This window comes from Bombina bombina, chromosome 3 (genome assembly GCF_027579735.1).
Source record: "Bombina bombina isolate aBomBom1 chromosome 3, aBomBom1.pri, whole genome shotgun sequence".
NCBI lineage: Eukaryota > Metazoa > Chordata > Amphibia > Anura > Bombinatoridae > Bombina > Bombina bombina.
In genome coordinates this window covers 365,259,214-365,273,380 of record NC_069501.1, presented here as the reverse complement: position 1 = coordinate 365,273,380, position 14,167 = coordinate 365,259,214, and the positions used below count along the sequence as shown (strand labels likewise).

At 38.9% G+C, this 14,167-nt stretch overlaps 1 protein-coding gene across 1 annotated transcript in view; it reads right to left on the bottom strand.

The window, feature by feature from the left end:
* The window catches only part of LOC128653287 (amine oxidase [flavin-containing] A-like), a 412,656-nt gene that overhangs the window by 71,171 nt on the left and 327,318 nt on the right, over positions 1-14,167 (bottom strand). The window contains exon 11 of the mRNA XM_053706492.1: positions 3,071-3,128. Coding sequence (XP_053562467.1) covers positions 3,071-3,128 — 58 coding nt within the window. The remainder of the gene's footprint in view (positions 1-3,070; positions 3,129-14,167) is intronic.

The following is a 14,167-nucleotide window of genomic DNA, read 5'->3' as shown; positions in this document are numbered from 1 at the left end:
TACTCCAGACAGCACATGATTCATGTTATCTGTCTAGAAAGCATAATCCAAAATGCTTTGGAGTCATCATTCTACTGTTTTGCAAATGTGAGATGAACACTAATATTTCCATTAGTTTGAAGTGTTTTGTGCCTTGTAATACTCCTATTAATTTTGTGACTAGTCTCTTTCTTATTATTGAGTAACGAACAACGAACATTGACCTTAGATGTTGTCCTGAGTGTTTTTGTAACTATCTATGCCTGGTAAGAGTTACAACTATTCCAAGTTTTCTCAATTTGAAGATAATGGCTCTTTTGCAGCCACCTCCAGCTTAATATAGCTTAACAAAGTTTTTTTTCTCATATTTTCCATGATTTGCTTCGATCACTGCATATTGTGCTGCTTGTTGAGACCTTGCCATTTTCAGAATCCACCTGGATGCAACGTAGGCAAACCCGAAGCCTTAAAAAAAAAAAAAAACCCACACAACCGCAAAAAATACCTAAAAAAACATGCAACCACCCCCGCAAGACATAAAAATAAAAACACGTAACCGCCCGCACGAAGTATAACAAAAAAACTAACCTCCCACACGAAGTAATAAACACCTAAACGGTCAACCCCCACATCGCAAAACAATAAAGTAATTAACCCCTAATCCGCAAATATCAGAATTAAAATATTAACCCCTAAACCGCAAAAACCCCCACATCGAAAAAAAACTATTAACTCTTAAACCTCCAACCCCCCACATTGCAATAAACCTAATTAACCCCTAAACCGCCAAGCCCCCGCATTGCAATAACCCTAATTAATCTATAAACCCCTAAACCGCCAAACCCCCACATCGCAATAACCCTAATTAACCTATTAACCCCTAAACTGCAAAACCACCAAATCGCAATAACCCTAATATAATAACCCCTATATTGCCAACTACCCCACAATGCAAATAACTAAATTACAAAGCCCCCTCACCTAACACCCACTAAATTAACCACAATTACTACTAACCTACATTTAAAATAAAAAAACTAACATTAAATTACAAAAAATAAAAAAGTCTAATATTATATTTTTAATACCTAATCCCTATGAACATAAAAAAGCTCCCCCTAAAAAAAAGCTTACCTCTAAAAAATACTAAGTCCCCCCTAACAGTAAAAACCACCCACCCACCAAACCCCCCAAATTAAAAAAAAAATAACACTAAAAAGGACTAAACTACCTAATGCCCCTAAAGGGATATTAGTATGGGCATTGCCCTTAAAGGGCAATCAGCTCTTTTTCAAGCCCGAAAAAAACCTAATCTAAAAAAAACCACCCCAAAAATTAAAATAAAAAAGCATAAACCTAAGCCCCAAATAGGTACTCACTGTTCCTGAAGTCCAGCGGAGGTCTTCTTCCAGACGGATCCATCAACTTCTATCTATCTTCATCCGGAGTGAAGGTGGTGTGGAGCGGAGGTGTGGAGCAGTATTTTTACTTAGGATATGATGTATTATACTAACATTTATAATTTATATTTTACAATGTTATATATGTTTTACAATGTCATATTCTGCAATATGTTTTATCCCATCAACTACTTATTCACTTATACAAACAAAAGTGTGAATCTTTTCCCTAAAATGTATATAAGATGATGCATTTGCAATTTAGTAGTAATTGTTCATTTTTACCCCTTAAGTCTATTGGATGTAGGTACTATGTACTATGCCTTATGTATGCTGTTGACGTAGTAACTATGTCCATCCTTCTGGCTTATGCTGCAGATCGTTCTTCCTTTGCCATATAAACGCAGATCACTTGGTGTGGAAAGGAAGGAGGGAGGCAGGCAGTGCATTGCAGGAGGGGGGAGGGTTCCCTACGTTAGAGAAATAAAATGTTTGGTGAGGAGGGGGAGAGATTGATTTCCCATGCTACAGAAAGGGGCATGGACAAGGGGGAGGAGGGTCCCAAATGATGATCAATTGGAGGACGAAAGGAGAGGGGGTAGAGGGGGTGAAGGGGGATCAATATACTACAGAAAACAATGTTTTAAAGAATTAATATCTATAAATTGGGTACAGCTGTCTGCAAGTACCTAGGATGGTGGTTTCTAGTGAGAGGGGGGAGGGTTAGAAATCTGTTTGGGAGGAATCAGGGAAGTGGTAGGATTTAGGAGGGATCCCTACAATAATAACAATAAAAAAGCCCTGCACACTTGTAGAATGTCTGTCAGTACCTAAGATGGTGGTGACCAGTGGGGGGGTGAAGGAGGGATGAGAGCTGTTTGGGAGGGATGAGGTGTCAGGTGGGAGGGTAATCTCTACACTACAGCTAAAATTAACTTTACAAGCCACCTGATTACCCCTTCACTGCCGGGAATAATAGAAGTGTGGTGCACAGCAGCAATTAGCTGCCTTATAATTACCAAAAAACAATGGCAAAGACATGCATGTCTGTTATGTCTGAAAGAAGGGGATCCCAGAGAAGATTTTACAACCATTTGTGTTATGACTCCACAAGCGGTATGTAAATAATTTTACTAAGAAACCCAAAGTTTGTGAAAAAGTTAATGCATTTTTTGTTATGCTGGCATTTGGCAGGGAAATCGTGGCATCAAATATACCAAAATGGGCATAGATCAATACCCTGGCTTGTCATATATATTTATATTTATATATTTATTGCACAAAATACTTGCCGGGGTGCACTTCAAATAATAACAATCTTCGCTTCGCAAAATGGAAGGCACACATGTGACACTTGATTAAAGGTGATTATATGCAAGTCCTGAGAGTGTGTTCCAGTTTGTGAAGATTATATATATATATAGTTTTTGATAGGTAAATAAGAAACAAAAAACAAGACAAGGCTCTATTAATGTTTAAATGGAGTGATAGCAAAAATGCTAAAAATTCTCCGGTACTTTGAGACAGTTTTTCTCTAAAATTCCCGGTCCTGAGGGGCGTTAAACAATGCTATATTTTTCTAATAATATGTTCAGAAAACAATAGAACAGAAATTTGAAATAAGTGCTAATGTACATATTTCTATCTTAATTTGGATAATAACATATAACAAAAACACAATGACATCTTACATGTAATGCTTCTTCTGATTCCAAGGCTTTGGCATAGTATTCACATATTCTTTTCTTCCTGAACACAGATATAGAGATCTCAATTATTTTGTATTCCTAAGCAAATGACTAATTTATAGAAAAAAATATGAGAAAACATTAGACTAGCAGGCCCATTTATCAAGCTCCGTATGGAGCTTGAAGGGCTGTGTTTCTGGCAAGTCTTCAGACTCGCCAGAAACAGCAGTTATGAAGCAGCGGTCACAAAGACAGCTGCTCCATAACCTGTCCTCCTGCTCTGAGCAGGCGGACAGAAATCGCCGGAAATCAACCCGATCGAATACGATCGGGTTGATTGACACCTCCCTGCTGGCGGCCGATAGGCCGCGAGTCAGCAGGGGGCGGCGTTGCACCAGCAGCTCTTGTGAGCTGCTGGTGCAATGTTAAATGCGGAGAGCATATTGCTCTCCGCATTTAGCGAGGTCTTGCGGACCTGATCCGCAGTGTCGGATCAGGTCCGCAAGCCCTTTGATAAATGGGCCCCTGAATCTCATTCCATTAAAAAACCTAACTTTTAATGGTAATAACAAAAATATAATATTTGTTACTGGTGATATTTCTTACTAGTCTTATTTAAATTCAGCCTAAGAAAGACATCAAGTTCTCATATCTTATTTTTTTCATTTTTTTTTTACAAATAGTTCTTTAGTTTATTAAAGGGACAGTATACACCAGTTTTCATATAACTGCATGCAATAGACACTACTGTAAGAAGAATATGCACAGATACTGATCTACAAATCCAGTATAAAACCTTTTAAAAACTTACTTAAAAGCTCTCAGTTTAGCATTGTTGCAAAGGTTAGGCTGGGAGATGCACTGAAATGGGCTGGAAAGCAAAAAGAGCAGACTCTCCCCCCTCCTCTGGATATGAAAAGAACCTTTATACAAACAGGAGCAAGCTGGAGTAGGTAGTCTACTTCTAAAACTTTGGAGCTTGGTTAGGAGTCTGAAAATCTGCACAATCTTATTTAAAAATAAGCAAAACTAAACAACCCTGTATGGGCTATATAAATTGATTATCTACAAAACATTTACTCAAAGAAAAATCTAGTGTGTAATGTCCCTTTAATTATTAATTGAGATTTTTGAAACATGCACACTTACGGCTAGATTTAGAGTTCGGCGGTAGATGGGCTGTTAACGCCACGCGTGTTTATGTCTAACGCACGTCATTGTTTGACTCCGGTATTTAGAGTTAAGATAAGACCATCTAACGATGCTCCTAACGCGTGTATGTCACACGCGTAATCCTGCCCGCGTTAGACAGTCTCCCATAGAGATCAATGGGAAATCAAATAAATTGCCTTTTTTCACCTAACACTGGATCTCGCGAGAATACGCACAGCTCGGTCATATGACGCATACCACATCATGCACAACAATAACACGCCGCAAATGTCACAACAACAATCAATCAACAAAGCACACAAGCATTACACATTCACAAGCGGGGGAAGTTTTTATACTATTTATACGGGGAATACGCATATACTTTAAGATGCGGAAAATCGCACAATAACAACAAGGATTAAAAAATATATACATACACTAGAAACAAAATCGCATTCAATATCATTATATATTATGAAAAACATACATATACAACACTTCACGAAGAACACACCATCGCAAATTCACATTTAAAAAGAATACTTTTGGACAATGAAAGCGAAAACGAACACTATGACATCATCGCATTCTACACATTCCACAAATACCAACTCTAAATGAGCATGCGCAAATTAACACACCTAATACACATTGCAATAATATTAATTGCTAATAAAGCACACCTGAACACTAATTACAATGGAAATTGGGACATCATTAAACATTTACACAGGGTATATAAGCACCACACAAGCATGGCTTCTTTGACTGTGTTGCTGGTGGGTCTTTTGAGATTTAAGAATAGAGAGTTAGAGATTTTTTGAGAGTGAGTTAGTGTTAGCGTGAGAGAGTCAGTTGGTAGTGTTAGCGTGAGAGAGTCAGTTGGTAGTGTTAGCGTGAGAGAGTCAGTGAGTTAGTGGGAGTTAGTGGGAGTGGGAGAGAGTCTGTTAGTGGGAGCGTGAGTGAGTTAGTGGGAGTTATTAGTGATAGTTGTTAGTGTGAGCGTCAGTTAGTGGTAGTTAGTGAGCGTTAGTGGGAGTGTTTGTTATTGAGAATTAGAAGTAGTGTGAGTTAGCGAGCGAGTGATTTATCTGTACACTTAACACATTTACACGCAAACACATTCAATACATACATACACTTATCAATAACACTACATACACTCCATACCCCCTACCCCCTCATACTACACTCCATACCCCATTCCTTGTAGTCCCATTCCCTTTCATCCCATTTACTCTTATCCCATACCCCATACCCATCCCATACCCATCCCCTAGTTACATTTAGTTTACATATCCTCCTTTTAGTCTTATTCTTTTCGTTTATTTAAATACTCCTTACCCTCTTTGTTTTGTTTACATCCCTCACACTTTAAGCACCTTTTTTGTCTTTTTAGTTCTTTATTTTGACCCCCTTTCATTTCATCACACTCACTTTTTGTTTGATTATTTGGGGTTTAGTTTAGGGAGGAGATGGAGGCCAGGCAGGGGACAGGTAGAGGGGGGAGTAGAGGGAGGGGGAGAGGAACAGGGCAGGAAGGGGGGCAGGAAGCGGGGGTGGAAGCGGTGGGTGGACCCAGCCACTTGGTTCAAGATGACCAAGTGGCTGGGCCCAGTGGCGGTCAGAGTAGGGCTTCACAGTCCGGGAAACAGAGGGCATCGTCACAGGGGAAGGCCAAGGCGACTAGGGAGGCGAGGTTTACGATGGAGGAGAAGGAGGCCCTCGTAGAGGCCTATATGGCCAGGCATAGGATGCTGCAGCACCAGAAGACTACCCCGACTGACAGGAGGAGGCTCTGGAACGAGATTAGGAATGCAGTCAATGCAGTGGGTGGCCGGAACCGGGATATGGATTCTATAAAACATCGGTACCGGGACTGTAAACTTGAACTTAAAAAAAAGTTAAGCCTGGAGGCCCGACATGCCGCAGGGACCGGTGGCGGCCCTGCCCTTGAAATGGAGTACTGCAGATGGGAGGAAATGTTGCGGCCCAGCATCTCCGAGGTGGAAGTAGTCGGTATCGGAGGAATCGATACCGGGAACCTGCCACTCTCATCTGACGGTAAGCTCATTGAACAATAATTTCACATACGAATGTATTTCAATGGACACTATACGCAAACATTTACTTTCATGATTGAGGTAGCGAATACAATTTGACAAAACATTCAAATGTACTTATATTACCTAATTTGATTCATTCTTGAGATATATTTTAATGAAGAAATAGCCATGCACACGGTGAAACAATCACAGGAGGCAGCTATATTCAGCTAACAATCAGCATCTTATAAGCATATTTAGATATGCTTTTCAGCAAAGAATATCCAGAGAATGAAGCTAATTAGATAAGAAAAGTACATTCGAAAGTTGATACTAAATGTATGCTTCTAAATCATGAAAGATAAAACATTGGGTTTCATGTGTTAAGGATCAGATTAATGCTATTACGCTGTTTACACGCATTCTATTACTTTGCGGTTACATCAGTATCTAGGCTATAGGTTAGGTGTGCATTTAAACAGACTGAAAACAAACGCAAAAACATTCACATTGACCAGATATCACAAACACGGTTTAGAAAAAGCGGAAATCGTATTGATTTTTTGTTAGATTTCAAAGTGGATTAATGATTCTGCATTTGTAATTGTATCGTAAGCTAAGTCATTTAAACCTTGATTTGCAAATATGCTAATATATATATATTTTTTTTATTTTTTTTATTTATATACAGAGTCTGGGGACGAGGCAGCACAGCCTCCTGCATCTCCCCGGGATGAGAGTGGTGGTGAGGAATTCCCACTTCGGAGGGAAGAGGCCCCCCGTGACGAACAGCGCACGGGAGATGATGAAGAGGCCCCGGAAGCACAGGAGGATCCCGCTGAACCCGCGGAACCCGCAGAACCCGAGGTCCCTCAAAGACCCGCACTCCGCCGTGCACGGGCACCCCGCCGTGCATGGGTTCAACAGGCACAACAAGAAGAAATAGCGGAGGTGCGGGTTCTACTGGAGTACATAGACCAGATGCGTACCTCCCGGATAGAAAACATAGAAGGACGACGCAGAATACTTGATGGGCAGAATCAAATAATTCAAGGCCAAAATGAAATAATCAATATACTGAATAGAATACAAGAAGGACAAACAAGAATGTTTAATCTACATCAGGAAATGTTCACATTTTTCCGGGAGGCGCATGCTGGTCTACCTCCTGTTGCTGGGCCTCTTGTTGCTGGGCCTCTTGCTGCTGGGCCATCTCCTCCTGCCGGCCCATGTCATCCTCCTCCTCAGCCATCTACTCCTCCTCCTCCTCAGCCATCTACTCCTCCTCCTCCTCAGCCATCTACTCCTCCTCCTCCTCAGCCATCTACTCCTCCTCCTCCTCAGCCATCTTCTCCTCCTCATCCATCTTCTCCTCCTCCTCAGCCATCTACTCCTCACCTTGGTCGTCCCAGTACTCTTCCTTCCACTCCTCCCACAACAGCTCCAAGGAGGACTCTTCGGAGTCGGCAGTTGCCTCTCCCAGAGCCTCAGCCCCGTGGGAAGAGGGGAAGGAAGAGGAAGTAAGTATTTTTTTCCATCTTCAAATATTTTTTTTGTGTAATGGATAGGTATGTGATGATGTGGTTTTCATACACTTGTGGACCACACTCTGTATATAATCGACTTCTATGGGACCGGGTCCATGGAGGAAGATTCTTTGCAGAGTGTGGGTTATAAGTGTGTGAAAACCACATCATCACATACCTATCCTTGTTCATGATATTGATTGGTTTCTGTGATGTGATGTCCAAACTGTTTCCCGAATCGCTAACTAAATTACCATAACAATTATCCATGATGGCATATTACTGTTTGAATGCCAATAACACAGCTTAAAGGGACAGTCGGAAAATTATTGATTACAAAGAAAACACTGTATTACGCATTATAAAGTTTGAAACAACAAAACATGGAGAAATACATGTGTGACTTATGTGCTTACCCTTGTATCTATGACTATGAAAAATGACCACTTATTTGTTGTTCTGACTTAACAACATTTTAGATATCAATGATCAATACATGGTCAATAATATGCTGTATGAGCACAAGGTTTTACATATACAAATGCTATCCAAATGCCCTCTAGTGCTCAAATTGTATAATGATTACAAGCACTCTTCAAGATTTAAGAAATGAGCACACCAACCTCATAGGTTTAGAGAGCAAATGTAAATAAACCCAGACAAATGTTCAATTGTTGATAAACATTTGATATCCTTGATATTACAGAATTGACTTTTCGAATAATGTTTTAAAATTTTTTTTTCTAAACTGTCCCTTTAACAACATTACATATGCTAACACATATTTTAAGCTTGTTGGTATATCTACATGTACTTTGTAAAAAAAAAAATTTTTAAATAACATTTATATTGACGTGTTAAATAAAGTCTATTTTCTTTAAGAGACATTATTGTGTTAATATTTTATTGTAAAGAATTTTTTTTTAACAATGAATATGGTTTAAAGTCCTTTTAGGAGTGGGGGGGGGGGAAATATGCTAACAAAAATAAATTTGAAGATTAAACTATGTGGATCTCATACATGATACAAAAAACAACATTTGCATTCAAGGGACAGTATCCTATATTTTTTACATAACTGTATGTAATAGACACTACTACAAACAACAAGATTAACATATACTGATATCAATATTAAAAAGCTTCAAACACTTGCAAATAAAATAGGGTTAGCTATATTGAAAATATAGATGAACCACCATTACAACCGTAAAACAACACAATACCCCATCATTAACATATGAAAAGACCCTTTACACAAACTGGACAAAGCTGGAGATGGTACTCACATGAAACTCATTGGCTTTGCGAGGATTAAGAAAATTACTTACATTTTATTACAACACAAGACAAAATAAACCGATTGGTTAAACAATGGACTATCTAACTAGAGACAAAATCAAATATTTTTATTTATAATGTGAGTGTCTAATGAACCTTTCATAAAATATACAACGAAATTACATTTAGAAGAAGTCGGCATCATATATTTAGCATATGATAAATGCATATTGATTACTTTATTCAAACACAATAGCGCATATTTATTAATTAGATATGTTCAATATTAAACACAACAGTAATTTTTCAGAAAAAGGAACATTGTTGACAAACATATTAAACATGGACTGGAGAGATTTGCACTTGCCTATAAATATCCTATGCATGAAAACATTTTGCTTTCGTTCGTTGATTCAACCAGACATCCAGCAAAAGAGAATGTGTTGGTCTTTATCAGCTACGGGTCAACAATGTAACATGATGCAAATAATACATATTCGCAAGCTTTGTAAAATTGCATGCAGTCACAAACATTTTTAACGTGCACAAATATTGCGGGACTACGCAATCCAATCACACGTTTTTTTACCTTTACATGTGCCATCTTAACATGGCGCTTCCTTGATCACGTAAGAACGCCATCCAATGAAAGGCACATTATTGATCACGTAAGAACGCACAAAAAAAAAGGCGCATCCTTGATCGCGTCAAAACGCAATCCAATAAAAGGCATATTCCTGATCACGTAAGAACGTCAGTCAATACAAGGAATCATTGGACAGCCTGGCAGGTGACGTCTTAAGCAACATGGCGCATCCGAGATCGCTGAAAAAACGCAGACAATACAAGGACTCAGTGACATCTTGGCATATCACTAAGAAACGTATTTATATTTTAGGAACTAGTATGTGTGTAGATTGCTATCTAGGAATGTCACCAAATCATGAATCATCTTTTCGGACTTGACTGTCCCTTGAACTATAGCTATGGTGTATATCTTTAACATTTAAAAGATACACATGAGAAATACATATGCCATTGATGTTTTAAGATATGTTTGGATTGTTGTTGAATAACAATAGTTATACATGTATTGATTAAACGGGTCATTTATTCAAGTTTAATTATTGTCAGCCTACCGATAGCCATATATGGGAGGAGATGTATTTTGTTAACATATTAGTTAACTAATATTCATCATCTACATTATTTGCATTACACACAGAGATTGATTTGGTTACACTTTGACAATAATATAGATTTGAAAATGAAATACAGGTGCTGTCAACATTACAATAAGATTGTTTATTAATAAAACTATATGTCCTTGTTCTTGTAAAAAGGACAAAAACGCTTTACAAATGGAAATACATTCATTTACAATAGTGATCAACATCACTTAAAGGGACATTATTTTGTTTTTAAAAAGAGCATACACATAGTCAATACTATTTAAATAAAATTAACACTTTACAGGGATTATATCATTGTATCAATACTCAGATCATTTGGTAAAGGTGCATCAATTCATGCAGAGTTTATAAATACACACATGGATCTGAACATTTAAATATACATATATACACAAATACAAAAATATATATACATATATAAAGAAATTACTCTGCTAATCATAATCAGGCAATGATAGAGCTAAGAGAAAATAATATAAACACAAATAATAAGATTACATTGGAGATGTTAATCTTAAAGTCATTTACTATTGTCTTACATATATGATTTCATTATAACAAATATATTTGTTAGGTCCCTTTAAGGATAAACAACATAAACTAGAGCTTTCAAAAAATAACAGGAAGAATGAGGACAAAGATTTGTGAAATAAAATGTATTTTATTAGTATGTAAGAAAACATACACAACGTTTATAAATAATCTTGTAAAAATAAGGAATATATGAGCCATATGACAAGGTAACACAGTGCATCACAGTCCATGAAGAGAGTTGCCAAGGGCCACCATAGCCCCATTGGAGACACATGGCAAGGTAACACAGTGCATCACAGTCCATGAAGAGAGTTGCCAAGGGCCAGCATAGCCCCATTGGAGACACATGGCAAGGTAACACAGTGCATCACAGTCCATGAAGAGAGTTGCCAAGGGCCAGCATAGCCCCATTGGAGACACATGGCAAGGTAACACAGTGCATCACAGTCCATGAAGAGAGTTGCCAAGGGCCACCATAGCCCCATTGGAGACACATGGCAAGGTAACACAGTGCATCACAGTCCATGAAGAGAGTTGCCAAGGGCCAGCATAGCCCCATTGGAGACACATGGCAAGGTAACACAGTGCATCACAGTCCATGAAGAGAGTTGCCAAGGGCCACCATAGCCCCATTGGAGACACATGGCAAGGTAACACAGTGCATCACAGTCCATGAAGAGAGTTGCCAAGGGCCAGCATAGCCCCATTGGAGACACATGGCAAGGTAACACAGTGCATCACAGTCCATGAAGAGAGTTGCCAAGGGCCACCATAGCCCCATTGGAGACACATGGCAAGGTAACACAGTGCATCACAGTCCATGAAGAGAGTTGCCAAGGGCCAGCATAGCCCCATTGGAGACACATGGCAAGGTAACACAGTGCATCACAGTCCATGAAGAGAGTTGCCAAGGGCCAGCATAGCCCCATTGGAGACACATGGCAAGGTAACACAGTGCATCACAGTCCATGAAGAGAGTTGCCAAGGGCCAGCATAGCCCCATTGGAGACACATGGCAAGGTAACACAGTGCATCACAGTCCATGAAGAGAGTTGCCAAGGGCCAGCATAGCCTCATTGGAGACACATGACAAGGTAAAAGAGTGCAACAGGCACAACAATAAACTGATAAAAAGGCCAAATGGCAACAATATAAATACTAATTCAACATGTGGACGGAGGATTATTATCTGCCACCATGGAGCATATCCAGATCCTCCACTTACTGGTCATCATCTTCATTGTCCTGTGCATGTCCAGCTCCAGATTCAGGCCTTGAACGTAATAGCATAATTTCACGCAGAGTCAAGTCCTGAATCCGGAGCTGGGCCTGCATGGTGTTGTTCATCCCTCTCAGGACATCTGCGTTCCTCAACACGGCCTGCTCTACTCTTGCTATCCCTTCTAGCATGAGCCATGCTGAGTCACAGCCTAAAATAAAATAAAATTAAATATTAAGGATAATTACACAACAGAATAAAATATTTTAATACATACATTGTCATCATAAAGAAAAATAATTATTTACATAAATTATTTTTCATATATTCTTTACACATGAATTAGGTTATTCAGACAGACAGAAATCATTAAAGGTTCATGTTACTCAAACATGTTGTCCCCTTTAATTGTTTTTAGATGATCCACTTATACAGCTTGAGTGTATCAAATCTTGTTAAAGGATTTACATTGTACTTACATCAGCAATTTAAAAATTCAATTTAGACTGTGGTAGGCACACCTATCCTTAAACATTTTGGCATTGAGGACATGCTGTGTAAACATAGCAACCAGAAGAAATTAAATTCCCACTGGGTTAGACAAGAGATAATGTATCCACATTTGGACATAAAATTTTGGATCCAAGTAGTGGTGTTTGGTATATGTAGTGATATCCAATTAAAGGGACAATGAACCTAAATATTTAATGGACTGATTCAGATAGAGCATGACATGACAAATCTTTAGAAATTACACATATTCATTATATGTTTTAATTGTCAAGCTATATTTTGAATGCAAGAATGTTGGTTTTTATGGAAGCCAATATTTGTTGATGAACTTTGTTTGTGCATGCTGGTTGATGGATACATTCATCCAACAATAAAGAAATGATGGCCACATTTATTTTATTGTTTAAACTAATTATAGGAATAAGTTGTTTTCCATAAATATATCAAGAGAATGACGAATAATTCATAAGAGTATTCTATTATACATTGGCTTAACATTGCATGCTGGATTTGAATCACAATTTAAGCAATTTAACTTCACTGTACCTTTAAGTATCTTATAAAGTGTATTTAGAATGATACTTACAGCTGTGCCTGGGAAGGACAATCTGACACCCAGGACAATGAAGGTTTAAACAGGGGGGAGGGATGGGATTGGCTTGGGGAGGGATGGGAATGGCTTGGGGAGGGATGGGAATGGCTTGGGGAGGGATGGGAATGGCTTGGGGAGTGGTGAGCTGCTGCTCCAGGGTAGGCCGTACAGCTGGGGAGTGGGGAGTTTGGGTCTGGACAGCTGTACGGGCCAGAATACGGGGAGAGCGGCGAAGGGGGGTGTATGGGCGTTTTTTGGGAGGGACAGGATATGAAATATGGGAAGGGCTGGCAGTGGTCGGGGCATGGACATGAGTTTGGTGATGGGAAATGCTCTGGGTGTGTGCAGAGGTGTGGCCATGGTCAGGGGTGTGTGCACGGGGAGGGGTCTGTGACTGGGCAGGGGCGGAATCCAGATGACCAGAAGTGGTGGATCCATCTGAAAATGTAAAGAAAATATATTAACATCTCATACATCCTGACATCAAATCAACGCATTTCAAATTGATTATGTTTTCAATATACTTCGAAGTGTGTTTGAATCTGTAAACTATTCTGAAATGAGGATATGGTATCTATATAGGCACTCAGATGAATCTCAATGACTGTCTGTACAATGTGAAACTTATTATTGTGTTTTGGCATGGAATATGCATGTGACATAATGATGGCATGAATTATATATTCTTAAAAAAATATATACAAGCAGATTTTCATGCTGCCTGATATAGAAAGGGGGCAGTAGTGTATTTGAACAGACAAATAATATTCCTTTTTAAAGGGAAAAAGCTGTAGATGATGATTTCAAACTAAGAAACATGTTGGAAACATGATAGATATATTTCACATACCATCAGACTCCAAGGCAGCCTCTTCCTCCTCCATCCCACATGTGACATCAATCTCTGTAAAACATAACATGTTGTGTACACCTTAAGATCAGATATTATAACATATGTTACTGTTGCTCAAATACGCACATCAATGTTGCATTAAAGATATACACACACAAAGTTATGATTTACATCATTTTGATGGAGCAT